The sequence below is a fragment of the Anopheles bellator genome, chromosome 2, assembly GCF_943735745.2.
Source record: "Anopheles bellator chromosome 2, idAnoBellAS_SP24_06.2, whole genome shotgun sequence".
NCBI lineage: Eukaryota > Metazoa > Arthropoda > Insecta > Diptera > Culicidae > Anopheles > Anopheles bellator.
In genome coordinates, this window is record NC_071286.1 from 18,821,339 (window position 1) to 18,844,058 (window position 22,720).

Here is a 22,720-nt window from a genome sequence, read left to right on the forward strand (position 1 = left end):
CAATGTTTAGTGATCTGGTTTCTTCTTTTTTCTTCAATCTTATATATTAAATTTATCTATCGCTTACTAATACCGTTGAAAGTATGGTGACAGACAGTAGCCTACCGGGAACTACCGGGATTAGTTGTTAATCATAGTTGATTATGATGTGAATCAATGAACTCAGTGTCATGTTCTCTTATCCCTTTATTAAGCTGCGTGTGTTATGAACTGTCAGCGCCAGGACCTGGGCAATGCAGAGCGGGAGGGTTTACGCAATCCTTCCGTTCTCCGGATTTTGTTTTCTTTTCCCAATCTCCTTCTCGCTCTAGATCCTGTCAATCTACATCATTGATTTGCAAGGATGCAACGCAAACTAGTGTGCTCAATGCTACTGCTGTGTACATCTGTGGACTATGGGAGGTACTAAAATATTATCGTCCCCCTACTTGCGCGGTTCACTCGCGATAGGCCTAATGATAAGAACTAAGAACTAGGCAGGAAGTTTTGGATGCCTACGGCATGACGCGCACAAGCACACACATTTTCGATCTACAGTTACTCGTACACACAACTGGTCTGTACTGAAAAAGATGGTTGAATCGTTTCTTGTTGCCGTAATAATACCCAAAGCCAGCCCAAGCACCAATCTCTCCCTAGGCCGGTATGACAATTACACGCGCAGTTAATAGTGATTCGAAAAAAATGGATATGATTGTGTGCGTCATCGTAAGGCTTCGCTGTGGTTAATTCATATTCGATAATTCAAATGTAGGTAAATTACTTCAAAAAAGGAAAGCCATCCAAGAAGGCATGGTACCCTTAGCAACAACAATGCAATGGTAAGCCGCCCCAAACTTGACGCCTTTGCCGGCCGCGAAATCCGCGTTTGTTGTTTACTAATATGCTTGCCATGCTACGTGAACCGGTGTACCTGAAGACACACGTTTTGCTTTTCCTTCCGATGGCATTCTTCTGACGCTCTTGTAGTTACTATACTCGTACGTAAACGCTATGCTCCGTGGCTAAAGTTGCACACAACTGTTCATTCTATTGTTTAGCTAAGGCAGTGATACTTTTCTCGCGAGTGCACCGCTACGCCGGATTTTATATGCTACTGTAGAAAAAGAAAAGAACACCCCCGGAGGTCGTGTTCCGGCAAACACACGGTTAGTCCCTCCTTACAATTAATTCAAACGAAATTCGAATAATACGAAAAGGAAGCTACTGGATGGCGCTGTCCGTCCGTAGTATTGGCAGCGTCAAACTATAAATGATTGCAAATTAGTTTGCACAACTGAATCCCTGTGTTTGTAGTGATTTTTTGTCATACTTAATTTTTTCTCTCAATTTCTCTTCCCATACACGAAGCATTCGACCGCGCCGTGCGAGCGAGTTGCGTATTAAACTTCCATACATTGTTCAGCACACAGGGCACTCTCCGGTTCAGAGCGTTAGCCTCCATCTTGCCCAGTTTCGCGGATTTTTCTGCGTTGCGTTACGATTGGCTCCGTCGTATGTCAGACATCTTACGCTGGAACGCTGGGTTAAGAAGTTTAGTTCCTTAATTCATTTGTTTACTGAATTTGGCTGGAATAACTTTCCACGACCATGGGCATCAGAATTCAATGTACGTTTATCAGCATCGTTTGTTACTGCGCGCCTCTAAAGTTCATTTGATAATTCTCAACCGCCTTGTATCTCAGATAGCGCAGGCTCAACTATAACTACTTACATCTATCAATTGGTAGTCTCGGCTAGTTGCTAGTGGCTACTTTACCTTACAGTTACTGTAGACAAATTTCTTTCTATCACAGTCCGTTGCTTTCCGCGTTACTTATGCACTGTCCAACGCTTCACACACATACGCACAAGCACCCACGCGAAATCGCGGATACTTTCTTACTCTACTAAAGAGGGCACCCCTTACATTCTTGCTTGCTTCCTTCACTTACGAAATATTGTTTCACGCTCCGGTCTTCCATACAATCTTTGTTCGCTCTTCGTGTGTCCCTCACCACGTATCATGTCGTTATGACAGTTTCACCTCTGTTAACCCTCACGCCGATGATTTGTCTCTTTCAAAAACCAAGACTACTGCGATCGTGGGGAGTGGTGGTGTTATCGTCTACTTCCATTTAGCGTTTCCATTCTTAACCACCGTTTAAATCGACCGCCGCACACACCAGTAGTAACCCTACTACTACGCGTTTAACCTTACAAACTAAAAATTGCAAAATTATAGACTTCATTTCTTCTGTTTAACGCACAAAAGAATATCCCTTCACCGTCGCAGGCAGAACATCGTCGCTATTGTTAGAGAGTAGTAGCAGTAGTTTGGCATTTACAGTGTGTTAGTTGCTGGACGCTGGTCGATCGGGGATACGTCCGTAGTGTCTGGTTCATGTGGAATTGCTGTGTGGGGCTCTAAGTCGCATGGATGCATTACGACAACTTATGGTTTTGTAAAACTGAGATCCAGTGGTTTGACTTGTTTGGCTATGGCAAAAATGTATACATATATATATTGGCACGGTGGTCGATTTCTACATACTGCATATATTGTGTGTGTCCTGTGTCTGTCAGATTCAGTGTTGATGATTGAGGGATGGTTGGTTATGGATGGAAAGTTTCAATGACCATAAATGTTTGCTTAGCCGTAGGATCGGTGCGGTTGTAGACCCTCGAAGGGTCGTCAACCACACCACGGAAGAATTATTGTGGAACTTTTGTTTCCTAAGCACAGTCCGCCGATTGCCTGGTGCGGCCCTCGATTGCTGTCAAGCAGCTTCAGGCCCGTACACACCTAGCTGTAGGCTTCATAGAGCAACATATGCATACTATTACGACCGTATAACGGTGTACATGGTTCAGGCAGTCAGATGCCCATGCGAGGACCTTCGTGGCAAACTCTGACAATCGAGATCTCTTGCCCGCCGCGGTTAGGATCTGTGGGTCGGTCGCCGTTTCATTTGCGATCGACAGTGATCGCTGCACTCAGTGGTTTGCGTAGCAATATCGGGCTATGGAGAACGCGATGATAACATGTAACGGTCATCTGCTTGCGGTTATACGGTGATCTGCTGTTGTTTCTCTGCTCTCTCACTCGATCCCTTTTCCAGCTGTGATAGTGTGGTGTTGGCGCAGCTTCACTTCAATGTTTCTTCATCATTCCATTCTCATGCAACAACCCTCACCGAGATACAAGATGGCCACTTTATGTTCTGTCCGGCTCTCCCGAGGCTCACTGCATTGGAGGATAGTTGCTCGACGAATGGTTCATGTAACTGGGCGTGTTCATCGTCGACGCCATGTCCTGATAGCTAAACTGTAAATCGGGAAAACGAACGCAAAAGAAGCATAACGTTACCCTGGTGTGTGCGCGCGCAATTGGTGCCCCTCCTTTACTTACTTCGGAAAAGTGTGGCTCCTCTTGAATCGCTCCCAGTGGTCCGTTGTTATCGGAGGGCGTCAGCTCGACGCTCTCGCCAGTGAACTCCTTGTCGAAGTAACGCGTATCGGTATCGCTCGTTACCTGCGGCTTAAACGGTGGCGTGATACGTTTGTGCACCAGATCCGTCCAGTTGATGCTGGCGAAAAATGGGTGTGCCATGATTTCCTTCGCATCGTCCGGCCCTCCACCGAGCCGTTGCTTCGGGTTCTTCACCAGCAGCCCGCTGAGCAAGCTGCGCGCATTGACGCTGATCTGGCGCGGGAACTTAACCTCCTCCATCAGGATGAGCGTGAAGAGGATGTCATGGTCGCGGTTGTAAAACGGCAATCGGCCACATATCATCTCGTACATTACGACGCCCGTGCCCCACCAGTCAACCGCGTGCCCATAATCGTTGTCTTCCAGCACTTCCGGCGCCAGGTACTCGGGTGTGCCGCAGAACGTTTTCGTCGTGCGTCCATACGTGATGTCTTCCTTGCACAGTCCGAAATCGGCAATCTTGATGTGGCCATCCTTATCAAGCAGCAAGTTCTCGAGCTTCAAGTCGCGGTAGATGATACCGTGCGAGTGGAGATACCTGAAACAGACACGCGAAAGGTTAATGTTGTATGAACTGGGATTAAGAACACAAATCATGTACCAATACAGCCCGAAGCGTACCAGACACAGGACCGATTAATGGCACCTTTCTCATGAGGGTTCAAGATTGCAAAGTGGTCGCTCCACGTGCAGAGCCCCATTACTCTAGCGATAATGGTGCGGCACAGTGTGTTTGACCAATCGTTGACGTCAACACACAATGACCGCGCGCACGGGTGATTTCGCGCGAAGAAGTGCCATTTCCATGAATGAAATGTTGCTTTTTCGTCACTCCATTCACTCTGGCGGGGTGCGAGAGTGCGCCTCGAGAACCGCCCAAACAAACACCGTTTGACGCAGAGAGTTCAACGCAAACGAGGCACTTGTGGAGGATGGTAAATAGTGTTTTACAGAGCGCTCGAAATAACTGTAACACCACACCAACCGAGAACCCACCACAACGCTACGCGCCATTCCAGAACCACAATTTCGTCACGCTCGCGCGCTAGAAGTGGCTTGAATGGACTTGAAGCGTTCATAGTAAACTCCTGCGCGCACCACCGTCATAACCGGTACACCACACGCGCGTTTCGCAGTAATTGCACACAAATCCTTAGCCGATTATAATCAAATATTTGCGCCTCACCATACACCTTCCAAGGTGGCCGCTAGACAAATGTGGCACTAGACAAACAGCAGGTTAGAAGAAACGCTAACATTGTGCTAACGATGGTGTGCTTAACCCGATCTTCTTACTTTCTCACATTACTGACCACAAGAAGATGCGAGAGAAAACTTTGTCCAGTGTAAGAAGCAAAATGTAATCAAATTCTAGTTGCTTCATTGTGTTGAGTCCACATGCCTGACGTCTGCAAAGCTGGAGGTGGAAACAATTGTTGGCTACAGCTCGGGAAACCAAAACCGGCCGTAGCGCCGATAGGAACCATCACCTGTTACCTTGAGTTGGAATGTGGTGAGGGGGCACTTTGGTTGGGATAGGGTCTGACAGCTTTATGACACAAGTGCCTGTCGACCTTCTCTTCCAAACAATCGATCATAAAAATCTGATCACCGGGAAAACCCCGAACCGCGATCCGTTTGGGGGGTTGGGTGGTGGGCGCGCTTGCATTTTTTGCGACAAACAGTCAACTCACTAATCGCGGCGGCTTACATTGTTGCGCGCGCACAACAGTGTTAGAAACCCGAGTCGCAGCCCTGTGCGGGTTTTCCCACCACGTGTTTATCCGCCCGGTGGAGGTGCTGCCTCACTTGACCGCCCTCTTTTCATCTGTTCGCCTCTGTAGCGCGCGCTCTCTCCGGTGCTCTCCTGCAACCTGAAAAGCACATAAACAACACTTCACAGGGAGGCCCCGATGGCGCCGGTGATGGTTTTGAGCGATAATGATTGTGCAACGCCCATGTGTGGCCCTCAACAAACACGGGGACTCTCTCTCTCTCTCCGCTGCAGGAATGCAGTGGGGCAGTACAAAACGTGCCAAAGTGTCGAAAGCGACGTCCACGGTAGCCCTTCAGAGCCTTGTGTGCGCGCGCTGACTACTCCCCTAGTGAAGTAGTTGTTATTGATGAACGGCAAAATACCGGATCGACCCAGTAAAACAGGTGATTGTACACGGGGATTAGGCAACCGGAACCCAATACTGGCACTCGCGATAAACCAGGTGCGAAAGGGAGTAGTGCGTTGAAAACGCTGGTCGCTTTGAAAGCTGCAAGTTATGTTTATTCGTCACCGTCATTACCACCAGCGACGAGAGCCCTCACGTTTCCGTTTGGCCTCCACAATTTACTACACTACGTACATTACACACTGTTTTTTACAATTTCTGCTGATGTTGCATAACAGAGTGGCGAGAATGCTGAAGCATACGTCGGAGCTAATCAGAAAAGGTTATCGTACTTGTGCTGCTGAGGCCACGGAACTCCCGCGCGGCGACCGCCATAAAAACTAAAAAGGAAATTTGTGTCTACTTCGCGGGAAGCGAACCAAGACCATGTGCTTAATCGACCTTTGATAGGCGTCGTACGCGATACCCCCGGGAACAAAACTCACCCCAGGGCAGAGATGATTTCCGCGGCGTAAAAGCGGGTGCGATCCTCCGGAAAGATGCGTTCGCGGCTCAGGTGGAAAAACAGTTCGCCCCCGTTCACGTACTGCATCACGAAGCAGAGCCGATCGACGGTTTGGAACGAGTATTTCAGTGACTAGAAAAGGAAAGGTACGTAGGTCAATTAAATTCGTCAATGTACAGAAGAGCCGATGCGAATGCGCGGTACTTACTATGAGGAACGGGTGGTTGGTTGTTTTCAGGACGCGATTCTCGGCCATCGTGTGCGCCACCTCGTCCTTCTGGATGATCACGTCCTTCTTGAGGATCTTGATTGCGAACAGCTTGGCGCTGCTCTTTTCGCGACACAAAATCACCTTCCCGAACGTGCCCTTGCCGAGCACCTTGAGGAACTCGAAATTTTCCAACGTCTGCTGGCGGCACCGATGGGAGAGGAATGCGCGGAAGAAAGTTAGTTCCAATGCACCTCCTCTTCAAAGGGTAGATTCCTTCCCTTCTTGCTAGACACTTACCACTTTCATTTTTCCACTAATCTTATCGGTGGCCGTTCCATACACTGGAATCTTTTCACTCAGCAGCTCATCCTCGGCGATCGAACCCATCTCGCAGTCCTCGTCCGACGGCATGGGCGGCGGTGCCGTCTGGTAGACTTCCTCCTCGTTCAACCGATTCGCCACCCGCCGAATGGCGTCCACCCAGTCCTTGCGCTCCTCCTCGTCGTCCACGTGGAACATCCGCTCGATCACCGTCGTCCACTGGAGCCCACGAATGATGAACGTAAACGGGCGGGGCCGGTCGATCGACATGATCTGGCAGCCGCGCACGGTGAAGTTGTTCGACGGTTCCGTCAGGCAGGTCGCATCTGGGCGCGTCTTGTAGCCCACGAGGGTGCCATCCGTCCGCAGGACGAAGTAGCGCGAACGCCAGTTCTTGATGTGCTCCCCGCGCTTGTACAGCCAACCTTCCTTCACGATCGTCGACGTCGAGTCCGGCATCGCCGACGAGGAGTTGTTGGTTTGCACGGAGGAGATACTCGCCGTCGACGCCGACACCGAGATGGTGCTGCTGCTGGTCTGTTGTTGCTGTTGCTGCTGCTGCTGCTGCGAGCTGGTGTTCTGTGTCAGCGGAAGCGATGCCGCCGGATGTGAAATGGGAGACGACGCCGGCATGGTCGGCATCGCCGTTGTCATCGCGAGTGGCGCCGATTTCAGCGACGACGTAGGGATCGCGATCGCCGGCGCAGTTTGTGCCATTTGGGAAGACATCGTCGCTTTATGGTGCGCCGCTGTGCGCTGTCGTTAAAAAATCGTTCTGTTCACACACGCCCGCGCGATAAGCAGGGTAGCTGGAAGGGAAAAAAGAGAAGAAACACAACCTGTTATTAGTAAACAGAGTGATGGAGGAATTGGCAAACACGGTATGACGACATCACAGTTGAGCGGAACTCAAAACATTAAATATGAATGACGCATTTCTGGTGCATTTACCCGGGGAGGTTCGAAAGGGCCGACCGACGAAAACAGCGCTCACGGAACTAGCAACACTGTTGCTCAACCAGGCGGTGTGTGACTAACACCGCCGCCACCGCCACACCAATCGATTTGTAGGTATTGGCGTTACGCTTCGAGCAAATGTGATGAAAAATCCTCGATCCGGTCGCTGGCCTGTGCCATGATACATTCCCCCAGAGCAAGGGGCGACAATTTCAACAAACATACGCCAAACGACCGGCCCTGCCCGGTGGAGTTACCTTAGCGAAAAGGTCCTAATTTGCAACACAAACATCATTCACCATCAGCGTGTCATCATGTGCCACGCGCGCGCGCCTTTTCGATGACGCTACACGCCCCGCCCGGGTTGAGATATTTTTGCTTTATCTCGCCCCAAAACGTGCTGGTCAGCAGCGCCAGGGATCGTGCGGACGTTAAGCGCATGGACCCGCGTCTGACACCGCTGGTCACTGCGCCACGGATCACGCAGCTATTGCGCAAATTTGGTGGGACGTCTTATCGCCACCACCCAAAGCGCCCGATAAAAACAATCGCGACCGTCTGGAGCCCGTTCCTCTTATCGAGGAGGGGCCAGATCTGCTTCTCCGGTGTGATGTCACCATGTCCAGCAGCAGCTGGGTCGATGGGTTTTTAAGTAGTCGATGTACACACGATTGCATCAGATGAACGATCACGATTTGCCATAAGAGAAGATCGCTGCGCCACACCCTTCTCTCGATGATCGTAGATCCTTTACCGGAACCAACACCACCCAACGGATCCCGCTGGGCGCCTCTCTCTCTCTCTTTCGCGGTTACGATTGTGTGTTAATCTTCACTCGCTTCATCGGTATTTTATGGCTCACTTTGAAATCGCCAGCACGACGACTCCTGCTCGGGGCTTCCGATCTGGGGCGCGCTACAACTACATTAAAACCTCACCTCGCGAGGGAAACGACGGGCTCATCGAACCCGCCGCGCCGTCGTTGGCGGTCAAGTTCAGGTTCAGAGTTTTGTGCGCCCTATTAGGCGGCCGCGGCCGCCGCCGTCGGACGGAACCAACTGCTGCGCAGTACAGAAATATTTGATCGTCACGCTGGCCGACTCACGGAACTCTTCCTCGCTCCCGCTCTGCCTGGCCTGGGTGTGTGGTGGGGGGGTTCTGTTCGCGATGCCGCTGACCTTCTCGCGCCTCCCCACCGAAAGACACTCGTACCAACCCTTGCCCCTCGGAGACCCCGGGTAGCAGCAGCTACCAGGGAGTAAGTTCGACGAACCGACGGCCATTAAAAAGTCGATCATTTGGGGGCGAAGGCGCGGCGTGCGTATTTGAGCGGATGGGACGGAGACGCGGTCAGTTTAGATTCGAAGAATTTTATGGTAAAATAGCGAGAACGCTGTGCGTGCGCGGCGGTCCGCTCGAGGACTTTGCACAGTGTATCGAAAGCGAAGCCACTCACTAATCTCGCTACCGTGGGGATTATTAAGCGAATCGAACTCCGGTCCGACTGTATGTCGTGTTTCGTGAAATCAACTTGAAACGAAAGTTGAAAAACGATTGTGCAAGCCTAAGGGCCAGGAATCTCGATTGCGAAACTTTGCTGCATCCAGCATATAGTCCGGACCTGGCACCAAGCGCTTACCACCTTTTTCTCGCATTGCTAAGCTGCCCAAGTGGGTAAGAAATCGAGATCAAGAGAAGATTGTGAAAATCGATCACTAGACGATCACACCAAAATGGTGCATATTTGAACCAAATCTTTGATAAAGTTTAGAATTTAAGCCTAACACCTACCTAATATATAGGAATTCTAAAGTAGTTCTTGCAACTAGTTCAAGGGTGTAATTTCAATTAATGGAAACTGAAAAAACTTATGATCGCATTTTCAGAAGATCAAAACAAGTGTTCGGTTCTTCATTACCGACAGAATATTTATTGAGGTGCCTCCTTTCTGCGGCAAGCATAAGTTAAGTGTAGATCCATGCTGTAAGCTCATACATGACACAGGTGGCAAGCCTTTAGGAGGCACCGACTGGCTCTCTGCGAACCTGTAAAAATGAGCCCAAGGTAGGCGCGCCCACAAGTTGGAATCCATCTTGGGCTTCTTCGGGAACGCTCTTTCTTTCTCGAAAGAACACCGAAAATCGATATAATCGAGCTCAGCGCGCATAAAAGGCGTGATATAACCTGGGAAGGCTGGGAATTGTGTGACCTCATTTCCGACATCATGCACCGTAAATTCATTCAATTCAGCACAAGAAGCAGCCCAGCAAAAGTCGCGAACGGAGTCGGCATCCCGCGCCGTGGTGCATCATGACACACCCTACACTACACGGGCGAGGGTCTCGCAAATCGTGGGAGGAATGATGTTGCACTTTTGCCGTTTTTCTTGCCCACAAGATGCTGTATGTGTGTGGGGTCGATACGCTGCGGCCAGCCTGGCTGTAGTAGTGGTGTGTAGTGGACACGGTGTTTCATTCATTCATTAACGAGAGCGTAAAGTTTTCACCCTTTGTTGTCCCGGAAAACTTCGTTCCAGTCAATAATCCGTGGCCGGGCGGCGGCGGCGGTAGTGCTCATGCACCCTCTCTCTCTCTCTCTCTTTTACTCGCTCGCTGTTCCATTCAGACGCGGAAGGCATCGCGGAACCTTTGCCATTCGCACAGCCATAATCTTTCCCTTAGCCCCCGTGGGGGGATTGGATTATGGCGACGTCGGACGGGAAGGATGTACACCAGCGGGATGGGGCGTATAAGAGGCCCTGCGTGCCATCATCAAGGGCGAAGTTGTCTGTGGAACGCGAAGGCAAGAATTGCAGGCAAGCCGAACCAGGCCAGCGACACAACCCGAACCACACCCAACAACGGATCGACTCAAAACCTGACCTAACCGCAGATACGCAGACAGACAGCGAAACGCAGAGGGACGAGAAGGAGAGTGGCTAGGGCTTCGTCATGCTCGCTCCCGGCGACCTCCCAAGCGTATCCCCACCGTTGACGCGAGAGATGGATGAATGACAACATCCTGTCCGGAGAGTGTGCGAAAAATTACGGCCAGCGCAACGGTGGAAACGCTCTTCAACCAGATATGATCAGCGATATGAACTTCCAGAAGTTATGTCAACCAGCAGAGCTGAAGTTGACACATCGTAGTGTTGCCTCTACGAAGCAGTAAAAGTAGGCAAAGGTCCTAAAGGCAAAAATGAAAAAATGCCTAAAGGCTCCGGAAAATGACAGCGCATTTACAAGACACCCCCCGAATGAAGTTTCCACTGTGTTGTTGTGTGTGGAGCTAGTTGTTTATTAACGGCAGGCTGTGGCGATGATGCTGACTGTAAACGCAAACCCCCGGGGAAAGTAATGGGATTTTAATGAGTTTGGCGGCCACGAAAAATGCCGAAGGTTCCACCGTCTTTATTAGCACACACACACCTCTATCGATGGGCTGCTGCTGCTGCTGCTGTAGGGGTCTCTCTCCCGGATTGGGCTAGGTCAGCTCGGCGTGTTTCGCGTTCTTTTGCGTTCAAACTCGACCATGCGCAACACAACCACGGCGACGATGGAAGCGAGCAAAGAAACTTCTCGACGTCTTTCGAGAAGCTTTTCCCGTGCCAAGGCAAGGGGGGCGGCGTCGTCCAAGAAACTGCATCTGCATCGTACGCTGACGACAACGCGAGATGCACCAAGCCGACTGGGGGGGGACAGCATTCCCACCATGTCGTGTGTTCTCCAGGAGAACTAAGCTATTTATAGCACCCCACCGGCCAGGGCTAGGGCATGATGATAGCGAAGGCATCATTTGTGGCCTGGGAAATCTAGGTTCGGATTAAATTAATTTCGGTTTTTAACTCTCCAACAGATTGTTAACAAATGCAGGGATAACCAGCAACATGGTTCCCGAGCGTTGTTAAAATGGATCACCAGCCTGGACACCCAATCGAACACCGCTTGGCGTCCAATTTATCTGATTAGTGACCGGGAAACTACGGTTTAGGGCCAATCCCGACAGATCTCTAACTCACATTAAATGTAGTGCGCGCCGCTCGCATCAGCCCCAATTAAGCCCACTCAATGTCTTAATTCAATTCCGACTTCAATCAACACACTCGGTCCCCACGCTGCGCTGGATCTGTCCAGTCCGTCCTCCCCTCACTAATTGGCACGGTGATAATTACACCCGAAGGAAGATCTAGAGGATCTAAAGGGCAAACCAAATCGCACCGTCTTATCGCTTCATGAGTTTGCTCTACTGAACGCGGCTTTCCTCGCTCGTCACGGGGTGATAAGAGAACGATGATGATGCGCCATAACGTCGAGCCCTTGGCGCTAACCGTACGCCCTCTGTGCGCGGCGCACGCGGCACGTGTTTAACACGGTTTCCTTAAGCGGCCAAGCTACGATCACGTGGAGCAAACGCGTTGTGTGCGCTTCTATGTTGTGTTGTGTTGCAATTCCACCGTCATCGGGCACAACGAAGAAGCTCGGCAAGTCCGAATGAGTTTTACGTCAAGAGGCGGTGTCTCGGTAAAAGGTCCATCAGGCGCCACCACCGCCTGGTGGAGTATCATTCCCGACAAGTTCCGAGAAAGTTGTACCTCGTATCGGGGCGCGGCCACCCTCGTGGGAAACTAGTTTCCCCGGGCGCCGGCGCCGATAGCGCAAACAACAATTTCGCTACACGCTGGAACTGCGCAGTCAAATAAGCGGCTCTTCTGGGAAAGACGATCGGGTGTGCGGTGCCAGACTATTCCTGGTAAACTGATCACCTCCGCGCCACACGCGCCACGATCGTGAGAAGTCGAACGATGCAGCAGCAAAACAAACCACCACGGAGCAGCAACAATGTTGCGCCGGCGGGAGGGAAATTGAGGAACGCGGGAGGCGAACCGAGCTGTGGTGCTCTTATCACTTAAGCAGCGGCAAAACGGGAAGGGAAGCAGGCCCATCAGGGCGCGCGCGTCAAAACAACACTCGCCTTTTTGTGCGGAGAGCGCAAGGCGCGCTCTGTGCCGGCGACAGGTGGCGCTAAGGGGGAGGATTGCAAACATGCACCGCACCCCTCCACGGCGATCGATGTCAAATAAACTGGCCGGAGAGCCGCCTCCCGAATCCCGGCAGCAAATCAAATGCCGGGGAGTAGCGACAGCCGCCGCGTGGTGATTGCGAAGCAATAACAACACGCCCGCCAAATCGGACGGAAGTACGATCTGTAGCCACAAAAAACAGGCCTCATTCCGAGAGGCCGACATGGTGGTATCGACAGGGGTCATCATCATGTTGGTACCACCGTAAAAACAACGGTTTCTACACCGGATGTTACAATCAGTGACTGATACCGGACGGACGCACACGTTCGTTACGAGAGAGTTCTTCGGAAGAACGGTGAAAGTGTCTGAAATCGAATGGAAATGGCACTCGACACACTTGAAGATACCCCCGCCTCGTACGAAAGGTGTGTTACAGGGTTGCCCCGGGGGGGTGGCCGACGATATCCTTATCTTGTTCTGATTCTCGGAATCAGGCTGAGGCCATCATCGCAGCGCATGTAGCGGTTGTGCGATAAAACGCAGAAATGATAAACGTTTGAATCTACACACATTTCAAAGTTCTAAACATTGTGGTGGGTAATTTGGCCTTCGCAGGGACAGGGTGTTGTTTTTGAAAGGTCCCGCCACTGAGTGCAACATCGCTCGTGATAACACGACGACGACGACGACGCCAAACGGTAACGATGTTTTTTCGTTTCCTTCACAAACAGGAAACGGAACAAGCTTTAGGTTGCTGGTCCGCGCTGCGTTACTATCGCACAGTTCCCAGAAGAAGACAATAACGATGATGGACTCACGGGAACCGCCGTTGACTGGACGTGATATCAGCGTTTGTTGCACAAAACTGCAGCAGGTGGGAAAGTCTGAGGGGTCCACGCATTAGCGCACAGACGGGATCTGGGTGCATCTTGGTGCTACAGAATAGCTTAGGACTGTTAAACAGATGGCTCTAGCGGTCAAGCACTAAATTCCTCCTAGTTTTGCTTTTTTGCTTTCAAGTGGAAACAAAATTAACTTTAGTTTGCATCTTATCTTCGAAAAGGTTAGACCATGTCTATTTTTGTGCCTGAAAATGACTTTTCGCTTCTTTTCTGCTATCTGCTGAAACTTCTACAGAATCGCATCAAATGCTTGTCGAAGCTTGTTTTTAGTAGGATCGCAGTGCTTTAAGCGGTTTAAAAAAATATAAAATAGAGATTTCGGCTTAACAAGCAAAGTGGGTCGAAGCACTCCAAAAAAGGACTTTCTGATGGATCAGAAAGGTGTCCACAAGCCACAAGCAACAAGCTCCTGCTGATCATGGGAACTGCTTTCCCCCCGCTGTATTCGTCAGACTTGGCTCCTTCCGATTATCATTAATCAATTTTCGATGGAACACGTATTGGCTGGGCAGCCCTTTTGTTTCCTACGAGGAAGTCGAAATTAGATGACTAATTGGTTTGCTTCAAAAGAGGAGGAATTCTTCGAATGGGAACTCACGATTTAGCAGAGAAATGGGAGAAATGTGTGTCTAGCAATGGCACACACTTCGAATGAAATAGAATTTTTCATTTCAATGTAATAAACATTTGATTTCTTTGAAAAAAGTCCGAATGTAAGGTTTTAAACCGTACCTTCTTTTAAAGGAGCACAGTCCACAACAAAGCTGAGCGCCGCCAGGGACAAGCTTTGGGGCTACGAACAGGACCGCATATTTGTTGCATCGCAAGGTTCGTGAGTGTTTTGTGACCGTAAACGGGGAGCCACGAATTGTATTTAGTCAACTGGCCCCGGTACACAGCTAATCAAACGCCGGCACGGCCGGCTGAGAGTGACACACATGCTCGTTTAGCTTCCGTGCGTCACACCACGTGCTGTTGTCAGCAAAAACACAACCTAAAATGTGTTCCGAAAATCTGTTCCATACATGACTACTCCTACTGCAAGGGGCGCTGATGGTGGCGCAGTTAGATATTTACCGCTCTCTATTACTTTATGCTCCATTTTGACTTGATACGAATAATTTGCAAGCGGACGGGCTGGCTTGAAGAAAAGAAGACGGCGCTTAGATTCACGCTGCAACAACAACAAAAAATTGGCTCAGTTCGAATAGAAATAAACAGCGCCGTCACCCACCGTGCGCACGCGCATGGTCCGCTGGTCCGCCGACTTCTCGGAAGCAGCATCCCCCCCCGCCCCGGCCGACACACCATCAGCCGCAAGCCGAATCCCGCGTGTGCACACGTCAGTCAAACCGATGATCGAGGATAGTTTTGTGAGGTTCAAAGGATCACAAGAGGGTCCGCAGCAGCCGGGGCGAAAGGGTGCGTGGCGGCGGCGGCGGCGGCGGCGGCGGCGGCGGCGGCGGCGGCGGATGGCAAGCGCCAAAATTAGAAGCCGCCAAAAACATTCTCAGACACCGGGGACCGCAGCCGATCTCCGCTCGGTGTTCGCGCACTGCCGCATCACCGGGCGCGGTCCGTCGGACTGTTTATTCTCGCGAATGTTGTTTTCGCGTATGCTTCGGAGCCACCCACCACCACCACCACCACCACCACCACCACCACCACACCACCACCAGCGGGGTCTTGGGAGCGTCGCTAGGTCGCTGATGCTGCTGCCGCCGTAACCGCGATCTGTAGATCGGTGTTATTTCCGCAGCAATGCAGCAAACCGGCGGAACCGGGCTGGTGGTGGCGACGAAGGCGCACAGACTTGTATCTCGCTATTTAGGTCCCCGTCGCCGTCTTTAGGCGAGACACATTCAGCCGTCCTTTTTTGCTTTCGCACCGCGAATCTAACACATCGAAACCCAGCCGGGGAGCCGGCTACAAAGAAAAGCTGCTCCCGAGAGTTCTCACCGTCGTCGTCCTCGCCCCGTTTTTGTTTCTTCTTGAACTGTGTTTTATTGTTTTTTGTTTGTTGACAAACGCAAACACGGCGGCTCCTAAGCACCGTTCTCTGTGTTCGGGTCGAAAATGTCCGTCCCGTTTTGGTTGGTTTGTTTGGAGCGCTGCCGCCGGATAAGTCACAATGTGATAAAAAAAACCACCATCACCCGGACACAGGCGGACGACACACCAGGATCAGGTTCGCCTGACGGCGTTCCCGCTGTGTCTGGGTCACTTCCTGTACCGCCGACGGGTGACATTTTTTGCGCGACGCGAGCGAATTTCTTTTGGGCCTTTTTTAGGCCCAAACTGCTTCGCGCTATGCGTGTGTTTGTGCGTGTCTACTGGTCGTCACAAGGACCGCGTCGCGTCATCGATCACCGCCGACGAGAGGGCACGAGGATCAGCAGCGCCGTCCGCAACGAAAGGGAGGTGGTTATTTTATTTTTACTTTTCGTTTGTTTACGCGTGCCACGTAACTCGCGACGAATGCAATAATGTTGACTCGGGGCCAGAGTGCCTCACCCTCTCTCTCTCACCGAAGGAGGTCATAGACAGCCCAGCAGCCGCCGCCTTACACAGGATGACCTCGCGCGGCGGCACGATCTTCGACCGCGTCTGGCGGCGAATGTCGCCTTCGACTCCACACACTCGGCCGCTGGGGGGTTTGTGTGTTGGGTTGGCGGCGGTGCTCGGCCGTTGCTTGAAACACTCGATCACAGACTGATTTCTTTCGGGGCATCGCTCTTGTTAGGGGTCTTGTTACCAACACCACTTGGCTGCGCACAACTCTTGTTGCTAAGCCAAAATAAACCCCACTTTTGGTTTAGGTTTGGTTTTCAGCCTCAAATTGCTTCGAACGGAAGGAGCCATTTGAAGGCGCTTCATGAACGGAAGGTGTCTCGTGTCTCACTATCGATAGCACGACGAACTCCCTCTTTCCGAGGACTGAACACATAGGCTGAAAAATCTCGGGCTTAATGGATTTATCAATGGACAATGGGATTTGAAATAATTTCATGTTTTAATTGTACACTGCTTCTTGATGATAAAAATACAAGGGAAGCAATAGATTGAAAAGTGCCGCGTCCACACTATGAGATATCTGGGGCAGATTTTTTGCTGTGCTAGCGTCCACACTAGCAGATTCTGGGCGAATAATCTGTGAGCTCCAGTGAATGAAATGACAATTCGTTTGTTTTTGTTTTGATTTGGCAGTTCACCATTTCATTCCGTTACCATTGGCAGTTTTGCAGCGGATAGCTAATGCAATGGATTCTTTAAATCATAAAACCAATCCAATCAAATCAATCAAAATTGTGTTCAGTTGATGCGCATACTCTCAGTGTTCGACTGCTGAGCGTGTATCAAGACGTTGTTGGACGCGAGAGCTCTTCGCAGAGGCTCCACATCACGGATTAAGGTTAATCGACCAGCTGTATCTGAACGATGGAATAGGGTTCCGGAATTTCACTTGAAAGACCGCAACTGAATTTGAAGTGCTTCTTGGCATGGTTGGAGCCTAAGTTGCTGCAAAAGAAGCAACATTCCGCCAAAATGCTAGGTGTCATCGTCATCGTTAGTGTTGAGAAGTAAGTACACAAAACTGGTCTATTTGAAGGTTTTATTCACTCAAAAAACGTAGGACTGCTGAAGGCTCAGGGTGATGGCTTCATATCTGCCGCCATCCTGGAACGTCTCCATCAGACGGATGACCTCCTTTAACAGCCGCCGCATTTCGGTGTCTGGGCGTTCACCAGCTTTGTTCACCACCATGGAGACGTACGATCCCAGGATATCGGACCATGTGGGGTTATTATACCTCTTCAACCCCACTTCGATCGCCTTCACAAGCCTTTCCAAAACTGCCCCGTCGGGATAATTATTTGGCTGAGGTGTTTCATGTGCCAGGTTCCCTGAAGCAGGTAAAGACCGCTCGGCGGTTGTAGCCGGATAAGAAGAAGTTTCATCTGCCGTAGGTGAGATGGGCGTGTTTCTTTCTGATGCCGTCAATGTTTGTATGTTGCTCATATATGTTGATTCCATGTTCTGAAAAAATATTATACGTGTGTTAATATTGATAACAACTACATTTTTTTCTCTCAATAACTAGACACCAAAATCTCAACATGAATGGAAAGCTGTTGCTGCAGAATTTGAGGAAGGAAGTATGGACAGAATACAACGCAAAACAATTTGTTCTGGCTCCTGGGTAAATTATGCAAATTCCAATGAATTGTTCGAACTTCAAAGTGTGCCACGACAAGCGCCACATAGTGTAAATAAAATAAGAAATAAATTTAAAGATTTTTTTTCTTCTCCGGATGGAGAGATCATGTAAACTGGCGTTATTTTGGTTAATTACACTTACTACATAAAAAATGATTCAAATAAGTTACCTCTCTCTTAATTGGGATGTCCGTGACATCCGAGGCTCCGCATACTTCTCCAGCCGCAGGAGCCAAAAACGATAGCCTGTCGAAGGCAAACCATTTAATCGTATTTGCCTGCTGGTTTTCTAGCGCTCGGCGGTTTTTATGGTATGAACTTTTCAGCACATCCCATTTTTGGTGCACCGCTTCCGTTGGTAGCTGCAGCTGGGCAGCAACTCGATTGTACGCTGCTATCTTCTTGGAACGATGTTTAAAGTCCACGTGCTTGGGGTTCCACAGCAGTTGTTCCTCCTTTATAGCATCGATGACTTTACACATCAGCTCCTGTGTCCACTAAAACAGAAAAAATAATAATACTCTATCGGTCATCTACATAATCCTTTAAAACGGCTCTTACCAGCACTCGTCGGCGTTCGTTGTGCATGCGCTCCGATCCATCATTTTCGTTGTGGTTCGCCATTCTTTTCTGCGGATAACATGAATAACGAATTTTTCTTTTTCACCAAATTGTTCTTAAAATTTTTTTTCGCAGTTCGCACTTACCTTTCCCGAGGACAATTTGCACTAATTGCTCAAATTCACTAACTTGCAATTCAACCGACTTGAACAAGACCTTACACGAAACCACGTTCCTCGAACAAGTGATGCTTTCCTTCTCTATTGCCGTCTTTGTCGTAATCTGGTCCGCGATAGAAAATCTGTTCCTTTTTTGGACAGTCAAAAAATCTGGCCGAAATTTGGCACCAACTGTCACATTGAAAAAAATACCGCCTAAATATCCTGAAACGCGTAAAACATCTCATTAACAAAAGGAGCTCAACAGCATCTCAAAGTAGCTCACGGTACTCCAGAAAGAGTGACAGATTCTGGGCCCACCATACATTTTTGCCACATTCTCATAGTGTGGACGCCGGGTTATAAGGACACCGCTCCACCAAAACAAAAATAAAACGTTGATTTGCTAACTTCAAACGTGATCGTAGAGACACCGATCTTTCGGTTGCTTCTTAGACCCAGTTTACCACAAACGCAGGTGGTGATCGTTTTGTTTTTCATCATACACTAGAGCGAAATTTTAAAGAATTTGTCAAATAAATAAACCTATCGGTACCTGTATAGTCCCCACCGCTGATGACAATAACTGTTTATGAATCGTTGCAATGTTCTGTTACAACGGGGAGGGCAATCCACGATCTCCGACGGATCCCTCTCTACCAATTCACAGGGAGCTTGATTCTGACGCTTGGCTAATGGAAGATTGCGTCATAGATACAACTGCGCTCCGTTTTGGGAGGTACCAAGCAAATTGCGCAAATTCGCATGCCTTCTTAGGGGCTCGATAATGGAGAGATAGTTACGTCTCTATTGGTTTTGTGTCCCCCGAAGCCGCTGATCGCTGCTGTGCGTGAGCCTTTCTCGCTTAAATTAATAGCGCCACATCGCTTCATCGTAGCAGGCGTATTATCGATTAGCATAATTAAGCCACATCCTTCACTGTTTATCGTTCGCTTCTCGTACACGGTCTGGTGGCGCGCACAAGGGGGGAGCCAGGTCTATGCCACGATGCTTGCACAACATGGTCCGGTCCCTCCGATAAGAGCCTGATCCAAGGGAGGAAAGCCTTTGCAAAGCCTCCACACTCCAGCAACGCAACGAACCATAACAAAGTTGAACAGAGTCGGGCGCCAAAATCCCGTCCAACAAGCGACTGAGGAAATGGTTCCAGGCACGGAGTACGAGTGCTTGAAAGAATAAGGCAACAGTGCTGTTGCTGGTGAGCGCAAATGAAACGGAAACGAATTGGTTATGCCGCATCCAAGGCCACGGGTGGCGACTGACCGGCCTCGATCCCACCATTTTTCCCCTGAAATGTTCTTTCGCTTCTCTTTCTCTTTGCTTTGCGTCTTGCGCCTTCCTACCATCGACGACTAAAGCGCTCTGTTGTGGTGGCCCATCGTCCACAAACAAGATCTTGGCCCCAAAAAAACCAGTACCGCGCACTGCGGGAGTCATTGGCCTTTAACGTAGCAAAACAACCACAAAAAGGAAAGCCGAAAACAGAGGGCACACGTGGTATGTATGTTGCGTACCGATTTGGACGCATCCCCTACGGGAGGGAGAGCGCTTACAGCTCAGCAGGAGCACCGTCGACAGACAATCCGAGGTCCATTTTTCCACATTTCACAGTCAACGAACTTTGGTGTTGGATGGATAATTTCAGCTTTGGGGGTTTCAGTTACTTGGAAATCAAGTAGTCATTTGTGAAAATCAACCAATCGATGGTGAGGATCAAATCAATTCTCGTGCCATTTAAACAATTCCCGCGATGATTGATTGCAACTGATTTTGGAGCGAGACATTCGATTGCTTTGTTTCGCAGGTGACTTTCCAGGACAGTCACCCGTTAAAAATCAACCAGAAGAGAATAATCGGAACAACCAGAATCCATCATCTCGTTGATGCTGCTGCCGAGCGCCCCCTGTTGGTGTTTCCTTTTTAACCCTACTTTAAATTGATTTTCTTCACCTACCTTCACGAAACGTGGAGAGTAGAGTCACTTCCGGAACTCGTCAGCCGAGATCCTTGTTCGAGCCGCTACTGCGTCTGTGTTGGGGCAGTCCTGCTGCCGTGACTGCCACCGCTGGTTAGTTCATCAAATCAAATCTGAATATGAAAATTCTATACACTGCCTCTCGATTGCTTCTCGTGTTCGACGTGGGCTTATGTTTTTTTAAAAGTCCTTAGCCAAGGATTCGTAGCTCACTCGCACACACAATTTTATACAGCCAGCACGTATTTCTTCACCGATTCTTCAGGCGCGTTGCGACATTAACTGTAATTAAACTGTGCCAACTTTTAAGCGGCGGCTTTCCAATTTCGATTCGTTGCACTTTTTCACAGCCTACTCGGCTGGCACATACAACATCGGTCACGATCGGTATAGGTTCCCACTGCGACCGACGGTGCAGCAGACACTTTTTGCTGCGGACGACCTCTTGTTTTTCGGCGGTGTCCAGAGACAACAACGAGATCACAACAACTGAGCACACCTCAAACGCACACACAACTGGCTGCAGTAGAAACGTGTCCAGCGGGGTTTTGTTCTTCCTGCAAGTAGATCGTGGAAAAAAGGAAACAAATAAGCAATTGCGTCCCGTGTTTGGCGTTTGTTGCGTTTTGAACCGGATGTCCTTTCATCTCGCTACAATTCGTCGCAATAGCCGCCGCCTTCTACGTGTTGGTTTTTTGCCACCACACGAGTGTGGGATTGGGTTGTGTGCATGAGCGCTATTCGGTCTGGCCCGTCCGGACCATCTTAACAATTTATGCTTTTTATGCTCCTTTCGACCGATTCTTTTCTGTACTGTTGTGCTGCCGTCGCCGTCGGTTAGTTTTTCAGCCCTTCGCTCTACCTTTTTTTCCACCTTTTACGAGTGGTGGCAGTCTGGCAGTCTCAACCGCATTGCCGTTCACCGCCCCGTGTCCCCCGCCCTATGGATTGTCCGTCTGCTGTCTGGCGTTTTGTGCTGTTTCACCACGCAACATACACGTACACGTATGAACCATCCTGTGGCTGTGTGCGGCGACACGCACTCTCGGCGCATTACGTGGGCAAGGAACCGATCGAAGAAAAGCGAAAAAGAATAATACACACCCTGCTTATGCTTATCGAAATACGGTGTCTCGTCCAGAGAATGCTATGCTACTGGTCGCCGCTCGTGGTGGTAGTAGTGGTGCGATACTACACTACATCACCACCACCAGCGTTGGGCGCGATGGTTGAGATGCAAAAACCGTGATTACTACGCTGCTGCTGCGGCGACTCCACGGCGCGGCCGCCGTCTGGCACTAGAGATGCTCGGTTTGTTTGTGCTTTCATTTCAGCAAAAGCAACGCCAACAAAAGCCCTATCCCTTGGTCCACAACGAGTCGGTGGAAAAATAAAACACGGCCCGATGGCGGCGACTGGCTGACCGTTGACCTACGCACAAGCTACCGAATATTTCATCATCCCTAGGCCTAGCCAGACGCAACTTGTCAAACCGAACGCTGTCTCCTTCCCTCCCCTGCTCGGTCTCTGGGGGCGCTGTATCGATCTCTCACCGCGTACATTATTTCCGCCGCTGTCTGTCCCACGTTGGGCTTCTTGTTTTGCTTTGGCCTAAATATGCATTGTTTGCAGTTGGTGTCTCTATTTTTTCGCAACCGTCTCAGTGCACGAACATTCCCCGAAACCCCCCCAGGCGGCTATGGCGCTTCGCTTTTCGTCACGGCCACGGCGCAAAACAAAACGTAGCAATAGGGCAAGCGGCTATGGCGCGCGGCGGTGCGAGCGAGAGCGGCCGTACAACAAATGGGCCGAAGAAAAACAACGCAAATCACAATGTAACGGTTTCACTGTTTCGCCGAACCAGATTGGCTTCTTCGGAACCGTCGCGAGGACAGAACAACACTTACCACTGAATGTTGTCTAATTCACCATTTGCCGCCCAGCGATGCCACACCAACGGGAACGCACTCGGCTTCGCCTACTTTGTTTACGACCACGTTCGATCGTGCACCAACCAAACAAACTCGCCTTCTTGTCTCCTTTGAAGCGAAATGTAGCTTTTCACGGAATCAACACTTGTTCAACACAAAATATCCTGCACGATAGTACAGCTCACGATATCGGGTACGTCGGCAGAAAGCGCTCTTCTCACGCACACAGACTAACGTTTGGCGGAAAAACAGCCCGAACGAAACGCAACTTTCCCGCTTGAACTTTTTTTTCGAAATAGCTCTAAATTTGTCCTTACTTTCTGAACAACTTCTCTGTTTTTG

General features: G+C 50.0%; 1 protein-coding gene across 2 annotated transcripts; it reads right to left on the reverse strand.

Moving 5' to 3' along the window:
* Positions 1-15: 15 nt before the first annotated feature.
* LOC131212031 (RAC-gamma serine/threonine-protein kinase) lies at positions 16-22,650 on the reverse strand. Of its 2 annotated transcripts, none has more exons than XM_058205750.1 (7): positions 22,355-22,650; positions 20,427-21,004; positions 6,609-7,441; positions 6,309-6,506; positions 6,081-6,232; positions 3,392-4,010; positions 16-3,307 (listed from the first exon to the last, which is right to left on the reverse strand). In XM_058205750.1, exons 3-7 carry the CDS (start codon positions 7,359-7,361, stop codon positions 3,224-3,226), a joined length of 1,806 nt encoding a protein of 601 aa, XP_058061733.1. In that variant the 5' UTR covers positions 7,362-7,441; positions 20,427-21,004; positions 22,355-22,650; the 3' UTR covers positions 16-3,223. The 2 variants fall into 2 exon arrangements, with proteins under 2 accessions (XP_058061733.1, XP_058061732.1); XM_058205749.1 differs by having other exon boundaries at positions 6,309-6,509.
* Between the last annotated feature and the right edge of the window lie 70 nt (positions 22,651-22,720).

What these genes read in the sequence shown, in the direction of transcription:
- LOC131212031 (XM_058205749.1), bottom strand. Translation starts at nt 7,361, where the DNA reads ATGTCTTCCCAAATGGCACAAACTGCGCCGGCGATCGCGATCCCTACG. An exon ending in GAAATCATCTCTGCCCTGGG is followed by an intron (nt 4,011 to 6,080) that starts GTGAGTTTTGTT and finishes TGTCTGTTTCAG; the next exon opens with GTATCTCCACTCGCACGGTA. An exon ending in AGGAGCCACACTTTTCCGAA is followed by an intron (nt 3,308 to 3,391) that starts GTAAGTAAAGGA and finishes CCCGATTTACAG; the next exon opens with TTTAGCTATCAGGACATGGC.